We start from the raw sequence: 27,544 nt of genomic DNA, 5'->3' as shown, positions 1-27,544 counted from the left end.
GTGGAAAATGGGCCGATATAGAGTTTAACATAGATGTTTAACATAGATTCAAAACAGTCTCTAAATTTCTTTGACCTGATGCTGTCGCTATATGAACTCTGCTAAATAAGATTCTAAATGATGTCTCGCTGTTCCCCTATGTCTCTTGTTCCTCCGTTTAGCACTGCCCCACATTCTCTTAACTGTTTGTGTATGAACTTCTGTATCAGGACCAATAAAATTGTATTTATGATTAACTTTAGCATTTATGAATCCTTCTTTTTCTATTCTATTTGTTTGGTAACCTTTCCAACTGTCAGAATAAATTGTGCTACCATCTGTAATGTTTTCAATAATTTTATTAAGAAGGGTAGAGCCAGTTCTATTAGGAACAGTGACAACAAACGAATCTTTTGTTTCTCTACATTTACCACCAAACACCCACTGTTCGGGTAATACTCGACCACAATTATTTTTACGCTTAGTAAACAAACTTTCATCAATTTCCACAATGTAATCTGGTCCACCTACCTTCTTCTTTGGTTTATCTTTCATATCCAAGACACATAATTCACTCATGTAATTGTTCCAATCTATAACAGTTTTATCCGATAAATCAATCTACTTTTCACAAAATTTAATCGAAGTTAACTCCTCGCACCAGCAGTATATGAATCAAAGCTGAACAAAATAGAATTCTGCTTCCTTCAAACCAGTTGTCTTTTTGCAGATCACACTGTCTTCATTACATTTCCAAAACGTACGTTTACGAAAATAAAGTTTCATATCATGCGAATTGGTACATTTTCGTTTCTTTTTTTTTGGGGGGGGGTAAAATATTTCGCTCCTGCAAAAATAAAATTGCATCTTCTTCTCTGTTTGGCAAATTCCAAAGATGCATTTTCGTAGCACTAAAAAATGGCGTCAGAAATCAGCAGACAACAAGGCAAAAAGGAATCCAAAAAATAACTGCGTGCCAACAACAGGATTTCTCTTTATTGGCGCATCAGCGCAACTTTTGCTGCGATGGTGTTAATACGTAAGTGCGATGGCGTTAATATGTAAGTACTGAATGATCTTTTAGAAAAGTCTTAAGCTACCTTTTAAATCGAATATTGTTTCCTTTCTAGAGATCATATTGACATTCTTTCGCCAACATTGGAGTGGTTTACCTATGGGTAACTTAAATACGAGCCAGTTTCCATTAGAAAGTCCTTCACGAAGACATTCCTTCCCTTAGACAGATAACCCTCATGAACTTTGCCATATTCAATTAACCTAACTTAACCTTTATCAATACTGCTTCATTGTGCTGTAGAGTCATTAGGTTTTTCTTTAGCAGGAAACATGAAAAATGTACAGTGCCCTTGCCGGGACTTGAACCCTGGACCTCTCGAATACGTGTCGTGTATGTTACCAATTACAGAGTTCTTTACGCATGCCACTAAGGCATGCATAAATCAGGGCGAAAATCCCTTATAGTGCTTAAAGGCTTCGCTTTAACCGAGAAATACGTATTTTTCTGGTTAAAAGAAATTTGATACGGATGCATTTGAAGTAGAATATTTGACAAGCATTTGAGACAGTTTTTAATCCACAGAAGAATATTTATTTTCTCGATCAGTCGACCTCAAAATACATAGGTTTTTGTGTCGCTAATATTTTTGCTTTCCCCTTTCCTTTTCAATTTTGTTGTTTTGGAATGGGCAATAAATATTAGCTTTCTCAGCTGTGCTGTTAATCATTTTCAATTCTTTTAACACATAGTTTTTATCCTTTCTTTCATCCATTGCCCTGCAACAAAATTCACCAAACATATCAGTCTTGGCTGCCGTAATAGTAGGCCACAACTATCTCAGTAAATGGACCATGTGTCCCACTTCTGATTTCGATTAACAAAAGGCTAATTGAATGAATTATGCGGCAAGACTTATTAGAGAACAAATTTAGTATCAAATTTTGTAATTCAAAATTAATAACCATTTTAAATTGGTCCACAGCATAAACTGTTTGAAAAATAATGATCCAGAAATGAGCCTGCTCGCAGACTTCATAAAATATTAATTTTATGTACTTTTAGTGTAATGTATAAAATATTAAGCGCACGTTTAAACAGATTACGGCATCTTAGTGTTAAACGATAGTATTTAGAATAATACTGAATGACGATTTATCTCTTAAAGAAAGAAATACGAATGCAGGAAAAAATTCTTTCTTTGACCATTCCTGGAAACCATTTTGCGAAGTCATAAATAAGTAGGTTACTCAAACTGTGCTACTGTAAGATAATAGATAAAAGTGTTAACCAATGAGCAGTTACTCTACTATCCTTTAAGTATGAGCATGAAGCTTATTTTCCAAGTTAGGAAATTGGTGGCCCATTGTAGGTGCATTTACTCTATAAATCGTCCAGAAGCTATGCTATCATTAACTTATTTCACGTTGATTTACGTATGCTTTATATATAGGAAAGCAGTATGGTGGCTACCCTTTTTTTTTTTTTTTTTTTTAGATTAGACTCAACAGCGGCCAAATGGTAAAAAGTAGCTGAACAGTAGTAGTTCTGTCTGGAGTTTCAATTCCGGCAAACGGACAGGCTGCAGGGACGTTTTCGTGGTTTTCTCCACGTGTAACGTGTATACGAACCTTTTTCCGTAAGAAAGTCCTCCACGAATACATCCCTTCCCTTAGGCAGTTAGTCCTTGAGTGTTTTACCTTAATTAAATAAACCAAACCTTCTTGAGATTAATGGGGCTTGTGACTGATTTTTCTGCAGACTTCATGCTATCAGATTACCTCTTTCACACGCCACGAAATGTCTTGTTTCTACGGATAACAGTGATTAAATTTTAAGTTGTTCAAATAATGTCCCTCGTGCCTGCGTATGCCCTTATTTTGGCAGGCAGAATAAAAATTTAAGTCTTACCTTCTACAAATGCGTTGCAGGCTATATTTATATATTTCGCATTTCTGTTTAAATATTTTATTTTCTCATATAGACTAGTATTTCTGACATGTTATTAAAAAATAAGGCTTCTGTATCTGTATTTACATTTAGCTCATAATTCACAATTCTTCCCTACGTTATACTGTACATGATTATTCTTAGAATTAATGAGAACAAATTTTTGAAGCCCACAGAAGGAAGAGGTAGTAGAGGCATCTAGAAGGGGAACCTTTCGATTAAGATTTTTCTCTGTTAAGCCATCATCTTTGTAGTAGTTTGTACGTTAAACCAAGTATATAGTAATTTTTATGAGTTTGTCACAGGCAAAACCATAGAGAATTCTCGGGCAGCGTAACACGATAAAGTTCTGAAGTATTTTCTCCCTCCTTACAGCGTGCCTTGTAATGCGATCGGAGTTCGAATCCTGGCGAAGTTGTAACTAATTTTTGAATTTTCTGTTTCGAAATAAGCCTGTACGAAGCTCGAACTTACAAAGTGAGAACCTAAGGAATCTACAAAGTTTCGAGCGAAATTTGAAAAATTTGGTTCTCATACGTTGTAAATGTTACTTTTGTTGTTCTGGCTTCGCCTTAAATCTTCATGTGGTACTAGACGTTCATAGTCGGAAGAAAGAATGTTCTGGATGATCAGAACGCAGACATTCTTCAACTTCAAAAGCTGAGAAAAATGTGAATCATAGCGGTCCAGTTAGCTCAGAGTCGTAGCTAGGGTTTTCAGCGCTCAGGGACAACTGAAGATTTCGCGCCTCCTACTGCTTGCCAAGGATGGAAAACATTTAATTCTAAAATGTCGTAACATCAGTTTGGCGCCCCTTGGATTCTGCGCCTGGGGACAGATGCCCCCTCTAGCTACGTCCCTGAGTTAGCTTCAGGTAATCGAACATTTGAGAAAAGGGAAAATTGTGAACTTGCAAAAATAATTTCCTGTAAAGCTTTAAAATTCTTGTGAAAATAATTTCCTGTGAATTTTAGCTCGGAAGATATCACAGTGTTCCCAATCTACCTTAAAGCCTTGAATCTGCTCCAAAGGATTCATTTTATTCCCCAACCTCAAAACTTATCTCAAACGGCATTATTTGGGAACAATTAATAATATGCATGAAGTTGTGACTTCGAACTTGAGAAACATCTCAAATGAAAATTTCTTAGAGTGCTATGAATACTGGCAGTAATGCATAAATTACTATATTCGATCTCAAAGCATCTGTTTTGAAACTTGTAAACCATAGTTATATCATTGTAGTACAGTTGGATTATTGTAGTTCAGTAAAAAATATTTTTTTAAATCATTTTCTCTATATTTTTAACAAAATACCTACTCCCAATTTTACATCTTATTCGAAGTTGCTTCTCCCTGTTATACTAAACATCTGAGCAACTTGTGAGTTTTCTTAACATTTGTAATCAAATTTATGTACATCTTCGATAGAGAATAGAAGCAGAAATAAAACTACTGTAAAACATTTCTGATTATTTTATAATGTATCTTTATAGTTAATTCTAAATCTTTTTCAGGGTATCAATTTAGTAATCACTATTAGGATGAAACCACCTGAGGAACTGCTGGGTGCTGACTTCAATGAACATGATATATACCATGATGGATACGATTATAAATCAATGACAGCACAATTAATTAGACAAGGTTACCAAGTGCATACCTTGCATCCACACGTTCTACCAAGAAGCGAATGGGATGAATATCTGATCGAAAAATATCTACCACTTATTCAAAATGATCAACTCATAAATCAACGAGCTATGTGGACAAACAGATCAGAAAATGCAGGAGCTTTCAACGTAATCAAGAAACGCATGAAATATTGCTACAAAAGATGTATTATATCCTAAAAATTGATTTAAACCATGCTGTTGATATACAGTATTAAAAGCCTATTTTAACTGATGGATGCAGCATAATTTCACTTAAAACTTTTGCAACCTTTCTACTGCTCATAAACCTCAATGAGATTCTTAAAAAGTGATTTCTTATTTCGGTAAATAAAATTTTTGCATGCATCACATTTGCGTATCAATTTAATCATTAAATTACAAAACAGACACAAAGCTATTTGCATTTCTTAACAGAATTATTTTTTTCATATTATGAGACACAGTATTTATCAATCAACTTCTTAAACAGACTAATTAAAACAAATTTCGTGTTAAAAAATTTATTTAATTTTTTAATTTGTTTCGCAAAGTATATAAAATGTAGCCTGATTTAATAACGGTGCATTATTTTCTAGAAAATTCTTTTACGTGCTAGATAAATGTGAAAATTTCCATGTGATATTTTACTAGGATTAAATACATTATCTTCTGCTTCTTTACTGATATTGGATTAATTTTAATTTTCTTTTCGCAGTACTAAATAACAGTTGCTTATTTCTATTAAACATAATTAAGGTTGTTTAAAAACTTGCTTGTAATTTATAAATAGAATAGCAACTTAGATATATGTTGCTTGATTGATAACATTCATTAATACAAATATCTAGAGTTCGTGAGTTAAACATCTGCGTTTCAAAAAGAATCAATAACATAAATATTTAATTCAGTCACATCTTCCAATTTAGTACGCATTCGTAGTTAAAGAACACAGCAAAGGACAATGGATAGATTTTTGGATACTCTGTTTTTGTCATTAGTTTAATAGAATTTTATTAAAAAAAAAAGTCGGCCATGACACATGACATTAAATGCATCGTTTTTTTCCGGGGGGGGAGATAATAACTTAGATATAGGTTACCCACATTTAAATCGTTACTATATGTGAGGTATACATTTCAGAACTTTTGTAGGCAACAACAGTTAATTACACGGTGATATTACTCCAAACCAAACTAGTCACTCGCATTGAGTAAGAAAAACAATCTAACAATGTTGAAAAAGTGTTTCAAAATGAATGATGACGTGAAGATTAGAAATTTCGCTTAACCAGAAAAAAAAATTTACAAATGTCATTTGGCAGAGAACTACTGGCTTGCAATGTGACTGGAAATTTTTGTAATGTTACAGTCTCGAATGTGACCAATCGGAAAATTACGTATGAGGATGCGACATGGATTATGACGAGTTCTTTCATAATTTTTACGATGCAATCAGGTAAGTGATGCTATTTATTCCAGCTTAAGTGTTAACGCGGAAAGGAAAGAATACAAGTAATACTGTCTAGTATTGATTAATAATTCATTTTATTACTATTAGGATAAGTGCACCTCCACAAATGTAGCAGGGTTAACGGGGTAAGTGATAACAATTTCAACAGCGAATATTAGCTAAAGTGAAAAACTATTCCTACTCTAAGCTATTAAAAAGTGTTCAAAATTAAATATTCATATAAATATGAAATGAAATTTCTTCACAAATAGTTTAAAGCTATTTACTTTAATTTAAATTAATAAATAAATTTATAATTAAAAAATATGAATTTTATTTGTAAAAATATAATTAACTAATGTAAATTGATTTATTTTAATTAAAAATATATTACATTTGATCGTATGTTGCCTCTTACTCCGTCATACGCTTGTAGCTTTTTACTTTCATATCCTTTGATTTACAGTTTTTTTAATTGCTGAAACAAAATGTAAAGTTTCGATCCAACTTATTAAACGAGACAAAGAAAAAAAATTAAAATTTTTAAAAGGTCTTTCATCGCTTAATACAATGTCTGAATATCTCGGAGAGTTAGAATTGCTGCGACGTAGAATTTTTACAAATTCTCAATAATAATTCAAAACAAGAAGCAGAAGCCAGACATTCAATCATGTAAACTTTGCCTGCCTAATTTTCTTTGATGCTGTTTAACAGAAATATTTTTACAGAAATATCTAAATTCTGAGAAAGTTTTATAACATAATTAGCATAAGCCATTTCTTCATTTAACATATTTTTGGAAGTTAATTAATTTAGTGAAAATTAAGAAATTTACAATAATCCTTATTCTAAGTTTTATATCATTAATTTTTATCTTCGTTTTGTTATATTCATATAACTCAAATTGGAAATATTACTTAATTAATAGGCTTAATTTTTATACCTTTCAGAAGTACGAATTACAACAAAAAGCGAGCTTCTTGCTTTTAGGGATATATATTTAATATTTTGGTCACTTTTTGCAATGTTGAAACAAAAAATGATGTCATAAGCTAAGGTAGAATTTTGCCTAAGATATGAAATTAATTTTATGTGTTTTTAGAAAGCAATTGTTTTACGCAAGGCACGTTACTGCAGTCTTATCTGTTAAGTTACTGCAGAATATATTCCGCTGAATGAACAGCTTTGCTAAATATATTTCTAGTTTAAATTTTTATTTTAGATTTTTTTAAAAATTTTGGCAGCACTTTACACAATGCTTCTAATGCTGTACATGAATACATACACATGAATAAAATGATTTAATTCCTTAAAACAGCATTATTAGAGCCGTAAATTCTAGCGAAAAGTCTTAATGAAGTTTAAGAAAGAAATTTATACGAGTATTTTATTATTGTTTGAGCATGTTTTCAACAGAAACTAAGCTTAAAGTAAAATTCTAAATCTGATACATTATAAAAACTTATCATATAACAACAAAATATTCAAATTAAAAGTTACAGACATTAAGATATCAAGCAGGTGTGCAGTTTTCAGAAAGACAAAGATTTACATTCATAATATAATTTAGTAAATTTGTGCTATTGCATAATTTTGTGTATTAAAAAGCATAGAAACAAGTTCGTCGCATGGAACAGAAATCTTAAAAACAAAGTCTTCTGAGAAAAAAGGTAAAATAATTCTTTTTTTTAACTAATCATTTAACTAAATCTTTAACTTTTATTAAAGAATGAAACAATTCTATCAAATACTTAAATTTTATGTTTATACTCGTAACTCTAGGATACGAACTGGTGGCGGATTGAATTAGTTCAAAAACACTGCAATGATTAGAGAAGCAATATGTTATATAACATGACAAAAATCTAATACTCCACTCATGATTCGAAAATACCGCTTTCCAAACATACATGTTGTATTTCTAATCATATAACGCATAAAGATTGCGAAGTGTTAAAAATGCATTGCATAGTTTTGGAATTAAACAAATCAGTTAATTGAAGATTGCATTTATTTTGCTAAACGTATTTATGTGTTTATGTGAGACTGAAAATATTTTAAACTTTTCATTAGGTTTTGCTCTTCTGGAATCAGGCAGCGTTAATCGAAAGAATGAAGTGAATGTTATGATGAAGAATATTGTGGACATGGTTTTCGGTGGACTAAGCTATTGGATGTTTGGATACGGAATGAGCTATGGCACTTCAGAAGGCACGAATCCTTTTTTCGCAGTAGGAAGTTACTTTGTAGATACTTCCGAAACAAATATGGGGTATTTATATGCGACATATATTTTCCAGTTATCCTTCGCATCAACAGCAACGACTATAGTGTCAGGAGCTGTAGCAGAAAGGTTCAATTTCACTGCATACTGCGTTTACTCTTTTTTAAATACTTTTGTATATTGCTTGCCAGCTGGTTGGATTTGGGGCGAACATGGATTTCTCAACCACTTGGGTATCGTGGATATTGCTGGTTGCTGCCCAGTTCATTTGGTAGGTGGCGCATCGGCTTTGGTCGCTGTTATGATGATTGGTCCCAGAAGAGGAAGATACGATCGACAGAAAATATCGCCAACTATTCAGTCTCCAACTAATGCTATGTTAGGAATGTTTGTGCTTTGGTAAGTAATTATCTATCTTAATTAAAAAGAGTATTAAACTAACAACAAAATTCAAAATTACGCATTGCTTTTATTCTAAATTAATACCTTATAATAAAAATAAGGAACATTTTCATTGCCATTTAGTACTAGCATAATGTTTTCATTAATATGATGCTTTTTATGAAGTAATTAAAAAAATCAGAAATTCTTTTACATAAATTACTAGTATGTTATAGTAATATTAAAATATTTCAGCGAATGTTTCAGCGAAAGGTATGAAGAAAATTCTATAAAACTTCGACGTTGTTTTGTAAGGTCAAACTCAGTTTGGTATAGTCTAAGCCAGGGATGGGCAAACTTTTTCGGTCGAGGAGCAAAAATCGAAAACAAAAAAATTGGTGGGCCAAGATAAATTTTTCTAAAATTTTAAAAACAATATACAAGTATTATAATTTAAATATGTTAATGAGATGAATGAAAGTGCGATTTCATTTTTAAAAGTTCCTCTTATTGAGTTTCGAAGTGAGATGTACTGATTCTAAGAAACGAGGCTAAATGCTCATCTGTCAGTCTACTTCTGAAATAATTCTAAGGTTCATAGTTGAAGACACTTGTTCACATATATAAGATGAAGCAAACATTGCACTGATTTTCTGGGCGTGAGGTGTTAAATTTGGGAAACTTACTTTCGATAATGATTTATAAATCTCTAACTTTGGCCTATTTAGAAAAAACTGCTTGAGATGATAGTTAGATTGCAACTCAAATAATTCAAGCTGCAAATCTGACCTTACTGCTTCACAATTTACGTTGAAAGGCATGGTAAATTATCCAATTCTGCTTGAATGGCACTGAAATCTTGAAATCTGGTTTCGAACTCAAAATGCAGTTTTTTCAAGCCATCTTCATAATTCTTTAGCTTCTCTTCATTCACTGAGGGTATTGAATTTAACCTTGGGAAATGAGAGAAGTCGTTCTTAGCTAGCTACCCACCAAACAGATTAAGTTTTATTATTAAGTTTTAAGTTAAGATTAAGTTTTTTTCTAAGAGGTCTAATTCCCCTATACTGGATTTCCATATGTCTGCTCCCCGAGAAAGAGATAACTCTTGTTGGCCCCAATTTACAGCTATAACTAACAAAGAACTTCCGCTAAACACTTTACCGATTGAAAGCTGTCTGTGCTTGCTATTTCCGTCAATTTATGTTTTTAGAACAAAAAAATAGAAAGTAAAAAGATCATCAGCCCTTTGAAAAAAAGGAAGAAAAAAATAATATTTAAACAAAGTAGAAAAGAAGATGGTATATAATATATAAATACATATTTCTTTTAATTTGCCTCGGACCGGCAAATTTAAATTCTATCCATGGGCCGGATAGAATCTTCCGGAGGGCCGTAGTTTGCCCATCCGCGGTCTAGCAGTAGTCTAACTTTCTTACACTGTTGGACAAATTATCATCCCTTCTTTACCTTTCAGCCCCAGAACACTAAGCAACTATAACAAAGTAAAACAAATGCTTAAGATTTATTTGTACTACAAGTAAATCTTTAATTTGTTTTACTCTTATTTGTAAAAGCTACTTGTTACATTGTTTTACTTTTACTTGTGTTACTGTTTGCTCTAAGTTGACTTCTTGGGAGTTAGACATACGATAATGATTCAAATTACTTACAAGTCGAAGTTTAAATTTAGGACTTAGTAGCCTGGCTTTTGTGGCTATCAACGTAATTTCAACGTAACGTCACCACTATCAACGTAATTTCAATCAAAGATAAACTCACCATCTCGTAGCACAGCGCTAAGTACATATACCCCAACAGATGAGCATCAACACAGCAGGGTGAGGTTCGAATTTTTTTCTTTTAAACTTAGATTCTCGATTTTTATTTAAAATCCAATTCATTTACATTTTTTAATTGAGGTAGCCAAACAACAGAATTGCAAAAAAAATTCAATGAAGGAAACAGCGTGTTAACTAAAATTAACCGTATAGGTCTATACGGAGATGTTTTTAAAAGATTATTGTCCTTTATGTTTCTATTAACGGGAGATCCGCAATTGAAATAATTTCGACATTAGGAATACATCGAAATAGAAAACTTAAGGAACAGTCTGATTTTCTCCTATCGGTTTTCACTGGAGTAGTATATTGAGAAAAACCATGCAAAAGATATCTTCGGAGATATGGAAGCGATGAAGAAAACAACACATTAACAGTAACTGGTACAAAATGCAGAAACAGGCTTTGGACATTGGACTACACTGGTTTCAATATAAACAACAAATTGAAAAGTCTCTATAAATCGGCTAAAAGTAGTTCAAAATTCTTGAAAGTTTGAATGTGTTACAAATAAAAGTAAGGTGCGTGTAAAGCCATTTACAAATGAATGCTACTGCTATCGTATCACGTAAATATAATAGAGCTTAAAATCAGCTGTTTAGAAAAATTGCTGTTTAAGAAGTGCATATTAAACAATTTCGAGATAGCCCAAGTGTAAAAATGTATTCGAGGAACATTTGCCACCAGAATTAGGTATAGAAACATAGGATAAGCCGATTAGAAACATGTCAACGGCAGTCTAACGCTGTAAGATGGCTAAATATCGACTGTTCCGAGGCAAGACTGTTGTAAGACCAATCTCCGACTGCTGGTTCATCCTGACGAAGACTAACGAAAGCAGTTACCCCTTCTGCAGATGACCAGTATTTGCAGTTGACGAAATAGAATTGCATCTCTATCTCAGCTCACATCCGCACTTATTTCTACTACAGGAAGCACAGTATCAGCTACGTCAGTACGCAGATAGCTGCATGAAAGGGATCGGTACTCTAGGCGACCGGTATTGTGCTTCTCACTTACGTCCCGCCACCTAAAGGAGTGTTTGAAATGGGCACGTAGTCGCAAATTGAACTGAAAATCATTGGAGATCTGTTCTGTTTACTGATGAGGCCCGTTTTGTTTTACAGTGTAATTCTCGACGTACTTACATATGGAGAAAGGCAAACACTCTATATCTTCTATCTAACATACAGGAGAGGGATAGCTATGCAGGAGGTGGTGTTCCTTGTTTAGGGAGGAATATCGTTAGGTGGGCGCCTAAACCTGTATGTGCTGCCAGGCGGCATTCTCAACGCACAGAGGTACAAAGACGGCGTGCTAAATTCTATTGTTCGTCCATATGCTGCTCGCAATGAGCGAAGCCTTCAGTTTACAAGCAGATAATGCACGCCCTCCTACTACTTGCCTCGTGCACTAATGTCTTGAAGAAGAAAATATAGTCGAAATGTAATGGTCAGCACACTTTCCCGACTTTAATCCTATTAAACATGCATGGGACGCTTTCGGGAGGTGTAGTAATGGCCTCCCAGCACGTCCCCAAATCATAGATGAACTTAAAACTACTTTACATGATCAGTGGGCATTGATACCCGGGCAACTCATTGCCAATATCATAAACAGCCTAGGACATCACTTTCAGGCTTGTATTGTTGTTCGAGGTGACCATAATCACTAATGAGAATTTTTTATTTTGTATTTAACTTGCATAGCAGAATTCAGGAGATTTTATGCTCCTATCACAAGTTGTAAACACTCTGTGTAACATTTTGTTTCTAAGTTACAAGTGGTATAATAATTATTATCACCAAGTTTCGTCCAGTTTGCTTTTATACTTTTGAGTTACCATTAGCTTTCCTTTGACTGTTTACCTTTTGGAAACCAGTGTAGCCGTGTCACTTAGACGTATACACGTAAAATATAGAGATGGTGTTGCCTTCAGTATGGTTATAATCACTCGAAAAAGCGATGCATGTCCAAACACACACACACAAAATTAAAGCATTTACATAAATGCATTTACTATTAATTACATTTACTGTAAATGTCATATTTGGAAAGAGTTACAGATTGGAAAGAAAAGGGATTTAACAGCCCGAGGTTCACCTGAAAGTATTTTAACATCTTGTTAAGAATAGCATTGCATCTAACAGGAATGAAATTAACTTTTTATATTTTTTAAAGGTAGAATGAAATTAAGGACAGTTTTTATCCTCCTTTCATTATCTTTTCTTAATATTTTTAAAAAATACCCAATTCTTCCAAATAAATTTTAAAAGCTGAAGATTGGGGACTGAATACAAATTAAATTAATTCCGTAATTAGCACAAATTAAATGAAAACGAAAGAGACATTTTTGGAAATATACTATTTAGTTAAGATAACAGATGCATATAATGAATGTAGCCCAGTAATAATAAAATAAGTATCGTACATTTCCGACTATTAACCTGTTCCGTGTATAGGTCAAGAAGCAAGATTTTGCTGCAAGAATTCGACCAAAATTGAAAACTCATATATAAGCCAAATTTAAATCGGACTGTAAATCTAACTATGCATATCATTAAATATGTGAGATTAGGGTAAGTTATCTGAATGCAGGAAAGCACACGAAAAGTCATCTGTCTAAAGGTAGGTATGCCTTCTTAGAGGAGTTTCTTTTAGAAACTCGCTTATATTCAAGTTAGACATGGGAAAAACCACGAAATCAACCATGCAGCCTCCTTTCGCTTGGGATCGAACCCGGCTCGAACTCCCATTATTCATCGGTCTTACCACTCGGCCACTGGTGAGGTGCTAAACGTGAGAAAACTGTTTGTCGAGCTTATCTAGACTTACTAGATAAGCTGTAGTTTAACACCAAATTCACTTTCAGCCTCTGTTCAAGAAATAAGTGTAAGAGCACAGCAAAAAAAGTTGTGGCAATTACTTTCAAGCAATCAACATGATTTTTACACTTTAGGATGAGTTCTTATTTTCACGAATATATTAATCTCACTTTTACCGCAGAGTCAAATACGTTTCCTGCTAGTTTTAAAAGACATCATTTTTGCTGAGTAGTGTTACGAATGGAGTTGTAGAATATATTGTCGACTAGGTGGATGACAAAGATGATAATGGTGAAATGGAGGAAAATGATACTCACTTAGACTTACTTCGAACAATGATAGACGTCAGAGAACTGTCAGAAAATTCCGAATCGGATACAGATATTAAAAAATTTAATAAAATATTTGAAGTTGCCTAATCTGTAATGTCGGTTTCGATATAGAATTCTTTTTAAACCATTTTGAACTCATATATAAGCCGACCCCAAAACTTCAGTAGCAAAAAAATTATTAAAATATCTGGTTTACACATGGAACTACATGGTACTCAAATACAGTATCAAGGATATGCCGCAAATCGGGATAAAAGAAAAACTTTTTCCGGATTAAACAAATTTGCTTGACCTTTGCTGCAAAGATAGGAAGGAGTTGCATTTGTATATATTGCTGAACATCGAAAATCGTATGGTTACTTATCATAGAAATCGAAAGGAATCTCTGTGCCCTTGAGTAACTGAAATAAACTAGGCAGATTTATTTCAAAAGATTTAGTTCTTAATCATTCTTTTTTAATAAACCTCTTATATATAACTCTAATTAAAGCCACGACTACTTTAAACAAAATGAAATATTTAATTATTTAAATAAGTGCAACAGTGAACAAAAGTGGTTATTAATATAATTAAGACACAATAACACGCCGAATAAATACTAATTCAGAAGTCAAACAACAAAAATCAGCGTTATACCTACAAAATTTTCACAGGACTAGTTTCGATGGTTTTACCGAACCATCATCTTCAGCTGCAAAACCGCAAATGAACAAGATAGGAAATAATGATTAGATAAGATAAGAAAGCCAGGACAAGAATAAGCAAGTGGCGCCATCTGTTGGCGAAACCAGAACTAAAACATAATTTCTCTAAAAGCCGAAGGCAAATTTGGATTGGAATTAGGATCGTTAACTAGAACAGAAATATTTTTATGAATGTGAAATGGCTCTAGAAAATCCAGTTCTCCAATGGAAGATGTTTTTTGAATAATTTTGGCAGCAGAAAAATTGAAAGTGTGATTTTCGGACCAACAATGACAGAAAACTTCTGTGTTTCCTTTTTTCTAACATATGCCTCATGTTCTTTGACGCGAAATTTTAAGGCTCTCTTAGTTTGGCCAATGTAAATTAAACCACACTGGCAAGGAATCCTATAAATACCCCAGGAATTCATATGCGGAATGGGGTCCTTGAGTATAGAAGTTGGAATTTTATTGATGAGAGAATAAACAACCCGAAAGTTAAATTTCTGCAAAATATGTGCAACTTTATAGCTAATTGATGGAAAGAAGGGAATGACAACAGAAATTTTATAATCTCCTAAAATAAGAGTGTGGCTTTTAGTGTGTTCAGATGAGAATTTTTTAACTGCTTGATTAATAATGTTGGGTGAAAAGCCCCTGTCAATAGCTATTGCTTTTAAATAATTTAGTTCTTCATCAAGGGCTAGTTTGGAGGAGCAAACTTGAAGAGCACGGAAAACATAGGAATAAAATGAAGCTAACTTTTGTTTAGTCGGATGACATGATTTAAAGTGTGGTGGAAGGCAAACCGATGAAGGTTTACGGTAAACTGTAGTACTGAAGTTGGATGTGTTACGTGTGACCAGAATGTCGAGAAACGGAAGAGAATTGCAAGTCTCAAGTTCAAAAGTGAACTGAATAGCAGGATCAATAGAATTCATTGTTGAAAGAACTTTATTTAAATCATCTTTATTACCTTCAAACAGGGTAAAAGTATCGTCTACGTAGCGGAACCATGCCGGGAAGTTTAAAGTTTCAAACAATTTTGATTCATAATAATGCATGTAGATATCAGCTAGGATGGGACTGAGGGGGCTTCCCATGGCTAATCCCTCAGTTTGTTTGTAATATTTATTTTGGAAAACAAAATGTGTTTGTTTCAAACAGAGTTGAGTGAGAGAAATTAGCTGGTTCTGGAAATTAGCTGGAAATTCTGGTTTCGCCGACAGATGGCGCCACTTGCTTATCTAATCATTATTTCCTATCTTGTTCATTTGCGGTTTTGCAGCTGAAGATGATGGTTCGGTAAAACCATCGAAACTAGTCCTGTGAAAATTTTGTAGGTATAACGCTGATTTTTGTTGTTTGACTTCTGAATTAGTGTTATTAATATGCTTTAATAATTTAAATGACTCATTTAACAAACAAGGAGAAGAATTTATAGAGTCATTAGGCATTTTTGAAGCAGGAGATGTGAAAAATGTATTCTCGCCGGGACTCGAACCTGGTCTTTAATACGCGCTGAGTGTGCTACTTTTACACCACTTAGGGATGCTAGAAAGAGAGAGAAAATATCTTATAAACTGTAATACTGTTGCATGACAACCATTCTAATAATGAGGTTGTAAATGCTTCATAAAACTACTTCATGTATTTATTTTAAAATCTGAGTGCGATTTTCACAAGCTCAGAAGAGAAGTACGTAACTGAAATTAAAATCCAAACTCTTTTTAAGATTGAATTACTTGAAATAATAGCAAAATAAACTCATCTTAGTACCTCGATTGCGTGAAAAAGGAATCTTGAAAACTGAAAAACTAATGTTATATTTGCTGAAAGTTTCTTTCCTTCAATTAAAAAAGTTTATTTGTAATTTAATTTATATTCTTTTTCTAATTATATTATCATGAATTTATATTTTTAGATTTATTTCATTCTGTTAAAAAATTTTAAGAGTTTAGTGAAAATTAAAATTGTAAAACATTTAGTCACTTTTAACTGAATACCGATTGCAACTAAAAAGGATTATTTGTTTACTTATGCTTAGAGTAAGAAGGTAACAGGTGTGTGTAATATATAAATTGTTTAGAAAGCTGATTTTTTTTTTTCTTTCTTTCTTTGCAGGTGGGGATGGCTAGGATTTAACTGTGGAAGTACGTTTGGTGTTACTGGTGCCAAATGGAAATATGCAGCCAGGTTATAATAACTTTAATAAAATTAAGCTATCTGGTTGCTTTAAAATTTATTTGCATTTCATCCGTATTAAATAGTTTAATAGTATTTATATAAATATAATTAATTAATTCATGGGTAATCTATTCATTATACAGGATGATTCAAAAGATTCCTTTGATATGCTTCATGCGGCGACAAACTGCTGTCCGATATATAGGTTATCAGATACAAATATTATGAAAAAGAAGTGTTCAAGAAACACTGGAATTGTTTCTTTAAATAGCTAAAACAAGTGATGAGAAATGAAAATTTTAACAAAGGGCTCATTTTTATCTCATAATCTCTCGTTTTTATCAGAAAAACAAAATATCCAACTTTAATTAAATGCTTCACTTTTAACAAAAAGATCAAAAGTAAATCTTTGCGCATAAACAGAAAACAATTTAAAATTTTGTTGAAAAAAGTTTAAAACATATCACATATGTAACAAGTAAATTTAAATATGCTACATAAATGATGGTTGAAACTGCCATATGTCATTTTGTTCTTCTTCACCTCAGTTGATCTTCTACGAGCGAGCACTCTAAAGCAAGTAATGATTTTCCCATAAGATTTCTCATCAGTTTTAGGAGCTGATAATCTTAACATTTTCCCATTTAAAACCTTTTCCTGCGGGAGGACTGGGACATAAATGCACCTCGCGTTCATTACATTAAATAAGGCTCAAAGAAATTTAATTTATTATGAAGATTTAAACTTTGCTACTTAATATGGAGAGGGAAACGGCAGATCCTGTCGATTTATTTATCTGTTCCACGCTGACAGAATAGTAACTAAATAGCTTCAAATACTTAAAAAAATTAGTCCCTATAATCCACGAAAAAGGGTTAAGGAGACTGTCATTAAATCTGAAATATATCGCGTAGTCAAAGAATGTCTTATTGTAGAATTACTATTCATTCAGCAGAAAGCTCGTTCAGCTTTAGTGTTACTAGGAGAGGAAGTCTCCATATAATACTTAAGCATTCTTTACACTATTAGAAATTTCATTATACAGTTTCCCTGTTAAAGCCGTCGCAATGAAACCCCGAGATTCGCTGATTTTTATTTCATACTTTTATACGATATTCAATATTCGTCAAAGTATGATTATGATATGCAAAACTGTATTTTCGTTGAAATAATTAAGCAAGCGAACAAAAAGAATAATAGAATCGCAAATGAGAGAAAAACCGAACAAAGGGCCTGCACAAGCCGTCTATACCTCATTACTAGGTATAACTTATAATAAACATAGTTAAATATTTTTTATTTTATTTTATTTTACGTTGTATACTTGACTGAAGATCTAAACATTCCATTTATACGTTAGCAGGTGATTTGCAGATCGGCTAAGTAACAAATACACTGAAACACAGTTAATGCTTCGGGAAACTCCGAAAATGTTATAAAAGAGAAATCACTGCCGCATATCTCATCCGTCTTTACATAATTTTGATGCAAGATTGTCTGAATTTCATTTTATTTTCCAGTGCTATCATTCTTGTATCATTAACAACTAGTTGCTTTTGCTCCCCAGGCTGGGCAAGGTTGACTCAGCCTTTCATCCCTTGAGTAGGTCGATGAAATGAGTACCAACTTCGCTTGGGGACTAAACACATGGGCTCCTGCGACAAGCTGACCACTTTGCCCAGGCAAGATGCACAAGTACCCCGGAGCCCACGGTCTAGAAAGCAGATATCAGGGCACTGTCGGCCATGGCTCTCTATGGGCTGTTTGTGTGTCGAGTTTAGTTTTTTAGTTGCTTTTGATCTTAAAGACTCATGTTCTGATCTTTTAAGTTAACAGTCAGATTTACTAAAATCATTCAATCACTTTTCCTGTTCAAATCCAGCATTGGTTGAGCAGGTTCTTTCTTTCATTTTTCCGTCTTACAATATAGGCAGCATCAACAGGCTTTGAAAACTGCTTGGAACAAACATTTGATACACGCATTTTTAATATAAACATCCAGTTTGATTCTGAAAACATTGACCATTTTCATCTATATATTTTTTATTTTTTCCACTGAGTATCATTTGGGCAAACAATATTTGGATTTTTTGCTTCCTGTAAATACATTTGTATCTCCTAAATATTACCCCCCCCCACACACACACTGATTGTTTTTATTATTAATGTGATAAAATAAATCACCACAATAAAATCTATTAATAATTTGTTTAACTCACTAAAGCCAATGACTAATCGCAACAACACTAAAGCCAATGACTGACATAAAAACATTCGAAATTTTTATCACTTCGTTAACACTTCTTAAATTCTTTCAACAGAACTTGTAATGAATAGGTTATGAGCAGAATCGCAGCGTAACTAAAACGTTAGGTTAGGTTATTTGAGTACAGCAAAGCACACGAGGACCATTTACGTAAGGGGGATTGATGCGTTCGTGAAAATTTTTCTAAGGGCACTGGCTCGTAATTACGTTACACATGTGGAAAACCAAAAAAGCAATAAATAAATAAATAAATAAATAAAATGTATTAGCCGGAAATGAAATCGCTGTTTGTGCTTGAATCAATGAACATAATATTTGAAAGCGATTTTTCCCCCTTAATATGCTCCTCGAATGCATGACTTATTATTACCATACTCAGAGCATATTATACAGAATTAGAAACGATATTTTAAATTAACGACAGGATTTTTTTTTAAGTGTCTTGATAAACTATAACTTTTTTTTATCTTGCAAAATTTTACGAAACTATACATCCAGATATAACTTAGCAAACACCCGATTTATCTTTAGAAGCATCCAATATATTAATCGAGTAATATTTTCTACGGCTTTTATAATTATTAAACTTGAACTACGTGCGCAAAAAAAAAAAATGAATTGCCTATTTTTTAAGTGAGGTAGACTTATTCAAGAACGTACTTCACTATTATTGTCGGTTTTGAATATTTTCAAATACTGAGATCTTTCGTTTTTCACTATGTCTACTAGATGGCGCCAAGAACTGAGCCTTCCAACTGGTCTAGGTTATCACCCAGAAAAATACGAAATAATTCATTAGGCTTCCGCTGGCTAAATAAGGAAACTTTGCAGTCTGGGATTTACGTTAACAACTTCACAGAAATTTTATATTTCATTAAAATTATAAAAAAAAAATTAAATTCTGGTATATAATCATGAGATCAAAGTTTCCATGTATTATTTACCTACTATATTTTACACGCACAAATATTTCTTTATTAGGTATAACGCTTTTTAAATTTGGGAAAAGTTTAATTCAGAATCAAAACCATCTCTCAGTACATTCTAGCCCCTTGCTCCAAAAATTTTAAAAAATTTTACTCAGCTTAGGTTATTTGAATAAGGGAAAACATAGGATGGTTATCTGAGGCATTTTTCCGTCGCGATCCCTTTTTATCGCTGAGATTTTTTTGCGACACCCAGGACTCCCATAATATTTACAAAAATTTTGTGGGACCGCATAAGTATTGTGGAAGTCCAACTCACGCGTGAGTGAAACTGTCAATTTTTTCACTTGTACTGTAATATACTATTGCAGTTTTTAGGTCATTAACTTTAATTTCTAATTTTAAGACTATGCCACGTGCAAAGCAAGGAAAATGTACGTTTATATTATAAAAAGAATGCGTCAAAACGTTTTCTTTCTTTCTTTCTTTCTTTCTTTTTTTTTTTTTTTTTGTCTGTATTGTCTTATCTTTATCTATTTTCAGATACATTGTGTAAAAATATTTGGTAATTGTAAAATTATAATAAGGTAAAGAAATATGAAAAACTACTAAAATTTTTGGCGACCTCCTGCTGCAGGTCCCACGATCCCCTCCGGAGTCGCGACCCACAGTTTAAGAAACGCTGATCTAAGGGAAAGAATGCCTTCGTGAGGGAGTTCCTATGAGAAAATGGCTCGTATTCACGTTGTGGGGAAAATAATGGAAAAAAAAATCTATGCACCTATAATCACCTAACATAACCAGATCACCTAACCTATATTCAAATCACCTAACCAAGCCAATACGGAAGTACTGATCAATTAAGTTAACTATGGTAGAAGGAACAACATTTCCACATTTTCTAAAGGATGCGATGTCTTCGTGGAGAATTTATAACGATAAAGGACTTCTTTTATATATTTGGTGGTCGTGTCTGCTTAATGCATGATATAATTAAAGAAAATAAGAGTAGACAATCTCCTATAACAAAAGAATATATTAAGTACTAAATTACAATTTAAATTACATTGCAGACATCAACGCAGAGCTCGGAACACAGTTCATGCTACCGTCGCGTACAGTTGTCTTGCGAGAAGTCTGAGTGAGTAATGACGTCGCTTTGCTGCTCCGATTAAGAACTGGATTTTACACGTGGCGCCATCTCATGAATAGAAGTTGAAGTATCTGTCGGAACGCCACAGTACTCCCCCCCCCCAAGTACCATCGGTACGTTATAAGTACTTTGGGTTAAATTTAACCTTTCTTCCAGATCTGGTAGTTTTAGGTTGCTCTTTAACGGGATGTAAGCTGTCTTCCGGGAGTGATGTTGATGAGGAAGTTGTTGGATCTTGCTTTAGAAATGCTGGTTTGAGACGATCGATTCCAATCACTGATTGTTTGCCATTGCAGATGATGGTGAAATGTTTCGGTTTTCGTTTGACAACTTTGAATGGACCATCATATGAAGGTGTTAAAGTTGGCTTAATTGCATCGTTGCGCACGAATACGTGCGAAGATGTCTCAAGCGCAGGATGTACAAAATAGCTTGGCTGGTTATGCGAAGATGGCGGGGTTGGCGAGATATTGCTCATGGTCTCACGTAAACGTTGAAGGAATGTTGGAGGGTCGATAACTCGAGTAGATTCTGGGTGAAAGAATTCACCTGGCAGACGGAGGGTTGCACCATATAACAGTTCAGCACAAGTGCTACCAATATCTTCTTTGAATGCTGGGCGAAGACCAAGCAAGACTAGGGGTAAGGCTTCTGTCCAGTGTGTGCTACTGTGGCACTTCAGACCTTGTTTGAGAGATCGGTGAAAGCGTTCTACCATCCCATTTCCAGATGGATGGTATGGTGTTGTGCGAATATGGCGAATGCCAAGAAGAGAGGTGAGGGATGCGAACAAGTGACATTGAAATTGTCGGCCTTGGTCAGTAGTGATGGTGGTAGGCATGCCAAATCTTGAAAGCCACTGGGAGATGAATGCTCGAGCTACAGTTTCAGCAGATATATTTTCAATAGGAATGGCTTCAGGCCATCTTGTGTACCGATCAATACAAGTGAGGAGGTAAGTATAACCATTTGAAGGAGGCAATGGGCCAACCAAGTCTAAGTGCACATGATCAAAGCGTCTTGCTGGAAGGTTTAATTGTTGAATGGGACTGTGAGTGTGACGGGATACTTTACACCGTTGACATCTAATACATGAACGAGTCCATTCTGTGATGTCTTGATTCATTGCTGGCCAGACAAATCTGTCTGCGATCAGCTTTTTGGTGGCACGGATTCCAGGATGTGCCAAATTGTGCAAGGCATTAAACACTTCACGTCTAAAATTGACAGGAATATAGGGACGTATTCTATTGTTCTCTATGTCACAGTAAATTTTAAGCGTTGGATCAATGTGCAGCGGTTGTAACTGAAGGGAGGTTTGTGGATTTGAGATTAGGTTCTTGAGTTCCTCATCATGCAATTGAGCTTTTGCAATTTCAGAGAAATCTGGGGTAGTGAGGTTGATATTGTTTACCCGAGACAAGGCATCAGCGACACAATTATCAGTACCAGAGACATATCTGATATCTGTACTAAACTGGGCGATGAAATCCAGATGTCGAAGCTGACGAGGAGAACATGAGTCAGAGTTTTTTCTAAAAGCGAAGGTTAATGGTCGATGATCAGTGAAAATGATGAAGTCGTGTCCTTCCAAGTTGTGCCGGAAGCATTTAACAGCACAATATACAGCAAGTAGCTCTCTGTCATATGTGCTGTATTTCCTTTCTGCAGTAGTAAGTTTTCTGGAGAAGAATGCCATTGGGAAAAGTCCTTTAGTGGTATGGGCTTGAAGCACTGCTCCTATGGCCGTGTCAGATGCATCTACCATTATAGAGAGCTGATCACTAGGTGAGTGATAAGAAAGTGTGGCTGCATTTGCCAGATCGTGTTTGCATTGCACGAATGCTGCAGATGCAGATTCAGTCCAAGGGACAGCTCGTTGATAGTTTTTTTTTCTATTCTTCAGAAACTCATGTAGGCAGGCTTGTGTTTTTGCGGCATTTGGCAGAAAGCGTCGGTAGAAATTTAACATTGCTAGAAAACGCTTCAGTTCAGAGATGGTTTTGGGCTGAGGTAGGTCGTTAATTGCTTTGACTCTTTCCGGTAAAGGTTTGACTCCATTCTGGGTGATAAGACATCCAAGAAAGGAAACTGAGGGTTGACCAAGTACACATTTGGATGGATTTAGTTTTAATCCATGATCTTTAAGGCGAGTGAAAATCTGACGCAGATGTTGAAAATGTTCTTACGCATCTGTAGATGCAACCAGGATATCATCAAAATATGGGATGCAGAAATCGAGGCCAGACAGTACTTGGTGTATGAAACGCTGAAATGTTTGGCCAGCATTGCGAAGGCCAAATGGCATATATAAGTACTCAAAGAGACCAAATGGTGTAGTCACTGCGATCTTGGGCACATCTTCAGCATGCACTGGGATCTGATGATATGCTCTGGCAAGATCGAGGGTAGAAAATATGTTTGTTCCATGAAAAAGATGGGTACAGTCTTGGATATGTGGGACTGGATATCTGTCAGGGACTGTGACGGCATTAAGTCGACGATAATCTCCACAAGGCCGCCAGTCACCATTAGACTTTTTAACCATGTGAAGTGGACTGGCCCATGGACTTTTAGATGGGCGAATAGTTCCCTGTGCTAGCATGAATTCAAATTCTTTGCGAGCAGCTTTTAGCATCTCTGGAGAAAGACGACGAGGCTTGGAAAATACAGGTGGGCCATGTGTTTCAATGTGATGATACACTTCTGGCTGATGAGTATGCTGCCCTGATTTGGATGGGTTTAAAATGTCAGGGAATTCTGCTAATAACCGATGAAACCGTGTGCTGCCCGATACAACACTTATGTTGGTAGGTACGTTCGATATGTGAGAAGCTTGGCCCTGTGATGTCAGCTGGGTTGTAGCATCAATTAAGCAATTATTCTTGACATCCACTAGAAGGTGGAAATGTGTCAAGAAGTCGACACCAATAATTGCTTGAGTTACATCCGCAATAATAAAAGGCCAGTTGAAAGTCCGGCGCAAGTTTAAATCAAGTGTCAATAATTTGGTGCCGTAGGTTGCAATTTGGGTACCATTGGCTGCATACAGTACAAGTTTATTAAGTTGGTGTGCATTTGTTTTAGTTCTCGGGAGCACTGATATGTCAGCTCCAGTATCTACTAGAAAACATAACTGAGTTGAACGATCAGCCAGTACAGTACTATTCTGTCGATGTGGCGGACATTCTGTTGGCCAGCAGAAGACCGCCCATTTAGTTTCCCGCTTGTACAAAAGTGCATGGAGGGGCACACTTGCGAGCTTGAGAGCCAAAATTCATATGATAAAAACATATGCCACTTGTGCGTTCTTTGTACTGCGTTCGAGTATTGTGACGAGATTGACTCCTACTTCGGGCACGAAATTTATTACGTGGGCCCTGATTTGATTGATTGTATCTCCGTGAAGCATGAAGACTTGTAGAGAGTTCAGATACTTTTTTGGTCAATTCAGCCACTTGTTGTTCGAGGGATGAACTGGAAGGTGCAGCATTTGCAGCACTGACATAAGCTGGAGAGACAAGTTCATTAATTTTGTCAGCCATTGCTGCTAAACGGGTTAGATCTTCATTGGAAGCAGCAAGAATTATTTGTATGTTATTAGGGAGACGCGAAAGCCATAGTGACTTCAACAAGTCGTCACTAAAATGGCTTCCTGCCAGATCATGCATTCGTGACAGCAAGTATAAAGGTCGCTGATCTCCAAGTTCAAGTCCTTGTAGTAAAGTACGTATTTTTGAAGATTCACTTTCTGAATAGATTTCAATGAACCGCTGTTTCAGTTTGGAGTATTTATCACAATCAGGTGGTTTGAGAATTAAGTCATGCACTGAATTCAGAATATCAGACTCAATTGCTGCAACTACATGGTTGAATTTTGTAGAATACTCACTAATGCGAGCGATAGAAAATTGTGCTTCGATCTGAGCGAACCACAATTGTTATATTACGTAAGGCGTTACGTTCGAACAATGGCTAGCTCAGAAGGGATTCGTAAGTCATCTACCCGATGAATTAACAGCAATCTTGTCATAAATGGAGTACTTCATTTAAACTTAAGCAAAAAGATTTATTTACACATAAAGACAAGTTAAAAGAATATAAAATATTTATCTAGCTACAATATCTATCTAGCCACATCATGCAAACATCGTTCTTAGCTAACTAAACCGGAACTGTTCGTTTTCCTCTGGCGTCCCATGACGTCAGTCTCTATCTGGCTTTTGATTCGTTGGCTTAGTGATGCCATTCCCAACATCCTCCCCCCTTTGAGTTGCTGGATAGCTACTCAAAACATTTAAGTCTATCAAGTTCAGTCTTAGTGGCATCTTAACAGTTCTACCAGCTCGTGTCTTTATAGTCTTAGAACTGTCACATACATCGGAAACATCAGTGGGGTCCGGAGATCGGGGCGACCCAGAAATTTCTGAATGATGAGAGGTACTCATGTCGTCTCCACAATGAGAATCTGAAGACTTTACAGCAGATTGATGTTTTTGAGGATCACTTGGATGACATGAACCTGACAAATCATCATCTTGGATTTCTAGGGGAAACACTCTTTGTATCGGACGTACTAAATTGTTAGTTTGCGTTCTTAATCTAACTGTTCTCACTTTACCGTCCTTTCCTGGAATCAGTTCCGTAACCATGGCTAAAGGCCAATTCAATCTCTTTTTGATATCATCTCCTATCAACACAACGTCATTCACTCGAATATTTGGAAAGTGTGAATTTTGCTGTCGTTTCTGAATAAGTAGTCCTAAATATTCCTTTCGAAAACGTACTCGGAGATCTTCCATTAATTTTGCACGAAATCTGATTCTTTTACTGAGATGATTGGTGTCTACTGTGTCTATATCAGTTACATCTAAATTGGATCTATCGGTCAGAAACATGGCAGGTGTAAGTGAAACTAAGTCTTCTGTATCTTCGGATAAATATGTCAAGGGTCGCGAATTTACTACCCTTTCACATTCGCACATAACTGTTTCCAGTTCTTCATAGGTAAGAACAGCTCTGCCCAATGTTCTCCTAAGAAGTTCTTTGACTACTCGAACAAGTCTTTCCCACCATCCGCCCCACCAGGCAGCAGTGGGGGGAATGAATTTCCATTCGATCTTCTGTATTTCTGTTTGTCGAGTTATTTTACTCCAATCAATTTCTAAAAAATTATTATAAGCTCCCCTAAAGTTTGTACCGTTGTCTGTATAAACCACTCTAGGTCTTCCTCTTCTAGCAACAAAACGTCTAAATGATAACAAAAAAGCATCAGTGGAAAGCGACGTTATTAACTCTAAATGAATTGCTCTATAAAGAGCACACGTGTAGAGAACCATCCATACTTTGTCCCCACGTTTTACAAATAGGGAACCTGCTAAGTCAATACCAACTACTTCGAAAGCTGCCGCATTTTCCACTCTATCGGCAGGTAAGGAAACTGGTTCAGTAATGAGAGATTTAGTTTTGTATCGTCGACATTTAATACAGTCCTTCAGAACACTACGTATCGCTCTTCTTCCTCTTGTAATCCAGTACTTTTCACGCAATATGCTTAGTAATATCTGGGTTCCAGCATGACAGTTTTCTCGGTGAAAATATTCAATCAGTCGAAAATATTCAATCAGTCTTTGAGTAAAGATACATTTATCAGGAAGAAGAATAGGTGAAATGAAGAAAGGCTTATCTATGCGTTCAGTAATTCGAGTGTTAACTCTGATAATTCCGTTCACATCTTTGAAAACACACAAGTTCCGAAAAGAGGTTTCATTAGGAAAAAATTGAGCTTGCACATTACGAATAAGCAGAATTTCAGCATTTTCAATCTCCTGCGTTAGAAGTTCTCCCCCCCCGTCTAGTATCATGATGCGATCTTACATTACTGATAAATCTCAATATCCATGCAACCATTCTAACTATTGAATGGAAATTTGAGAATTTAATGGCATACCACGGGACTCTCTCTTCTGACAAATTAATATTACATAACCTAACCTTTCTCCTTTCAAGTGTTATTTCGGGTGTTTCCGTTATCAATATTTCGGTGTCAGGCCAGTTGTCTCTTGCTTGCAACAACCATGCCGGGCCTTTCCACCAGCAGGATTCTAACAATTTCTTAGGGGAACACCCTCGCGAAATCAGATCAGCGGGATTCATTTTCCCTGGCACATGTCGCCATTCATTATTAGGAAACAGATTATTTATTTCTTTTACTCTGTTCGAGACAAAAACTGTCCAATCACCACGCTCTTTTAACCAGTATAAAGCTACCCTAGAGTCGCTCCAAAATATTGTTTTAATCTCATGGGCATTTAAAGCCTGCTTCACTGAATATGCCAACCTGGCACCAATGCAGCAAGCCATTAACTCTAACCTAGGGATCGTTACTTTCTTCAAAGGTGCAACTCTGGTTTTTGCTCTAACAAAGTAAATTTTTACCCCTTGAGAGGTTCTCGTTCTAAAAAAAATACAGGTGGCATATGCCTCTTTGCACGCGTCTACGAAAACATGCATCTCAGTGGAATCATTTATTTCAACATAACGTGAGATTTCGATATCTCTTAATGCATCTATTTCTCTAAGCCATCTTTTAAAAGACATTTGAATACTATCTGGTAAGGGAGTATCCCACTTTAGATTTAAATTCCACGTTTCCTGCAGTAAAAGCTTAGGTGGTAAG

General features: G+C 35.1%; 2 protein-coding genes across 2 annotated transcripts in view; both read left to right on the top strand.

The window, feature by feature from the left end:
• Positions 1 to 4,797, top strand: part of LOC118196952 (putative ammonium transporter 3) — a 28,609-nt gene extending 23,812 nt beyond the window's left edge. The window contains exon 7 of the mRNA XM_085808181.1: positions 4,462 to 4,797. Coding sequence (XP_085664307.1) covers positions 4,462 to 4,797 — 336 coding nt within the window. The remainder of the gene's footprint in view (positions 1 to 4,461) is intronic.
• A 1,109-nt stretch (positions 4,798 to 5,906) lies between these two features.
• The window catches only part of LOC118196951 (putative ammonium transporter 3), a 49,000-nt gene continuing 27,362 nt past the window's right edge, over positions 5,907 to 27,544 (top strand). The window contains exons 1-3 of the mRNA XM_085808180.1: positions 5,907 to 6,054; positions 8,122 to 8,671; positions 16,458 to 16,529. Coding sequence (XP_085664306.1) covers positions 5,907 to 6,054; positions 8,122 to 8,671; positions 16,458 to 16,529 — 770 coding nt within the window. The remainder of the gene's footprint in view (positions 6,055 to 8,121; positions 8,672 to 16,457; positions 16,530 to 27,544) is intronic.

This window comes from Stegodyphus dumicola, chromosome X1, assembly GCF_044657685.1.
Source record: "Stegodyphus dumicola isolate Sdum_Otavi_A_Nest chromosome X1, ASM4465768v1".
NCBI lineage: Eukaryota > Metazoa > Arthropoda > Arachnida > Araneae > Eresidae > Stegodyphus > Stegodyphus dumicola.
The sequence above is the reverse complement of the archived record's forward strand: the minus strand, read 5'-3'. Positions and strand labels throughout refer to the sequence as shown.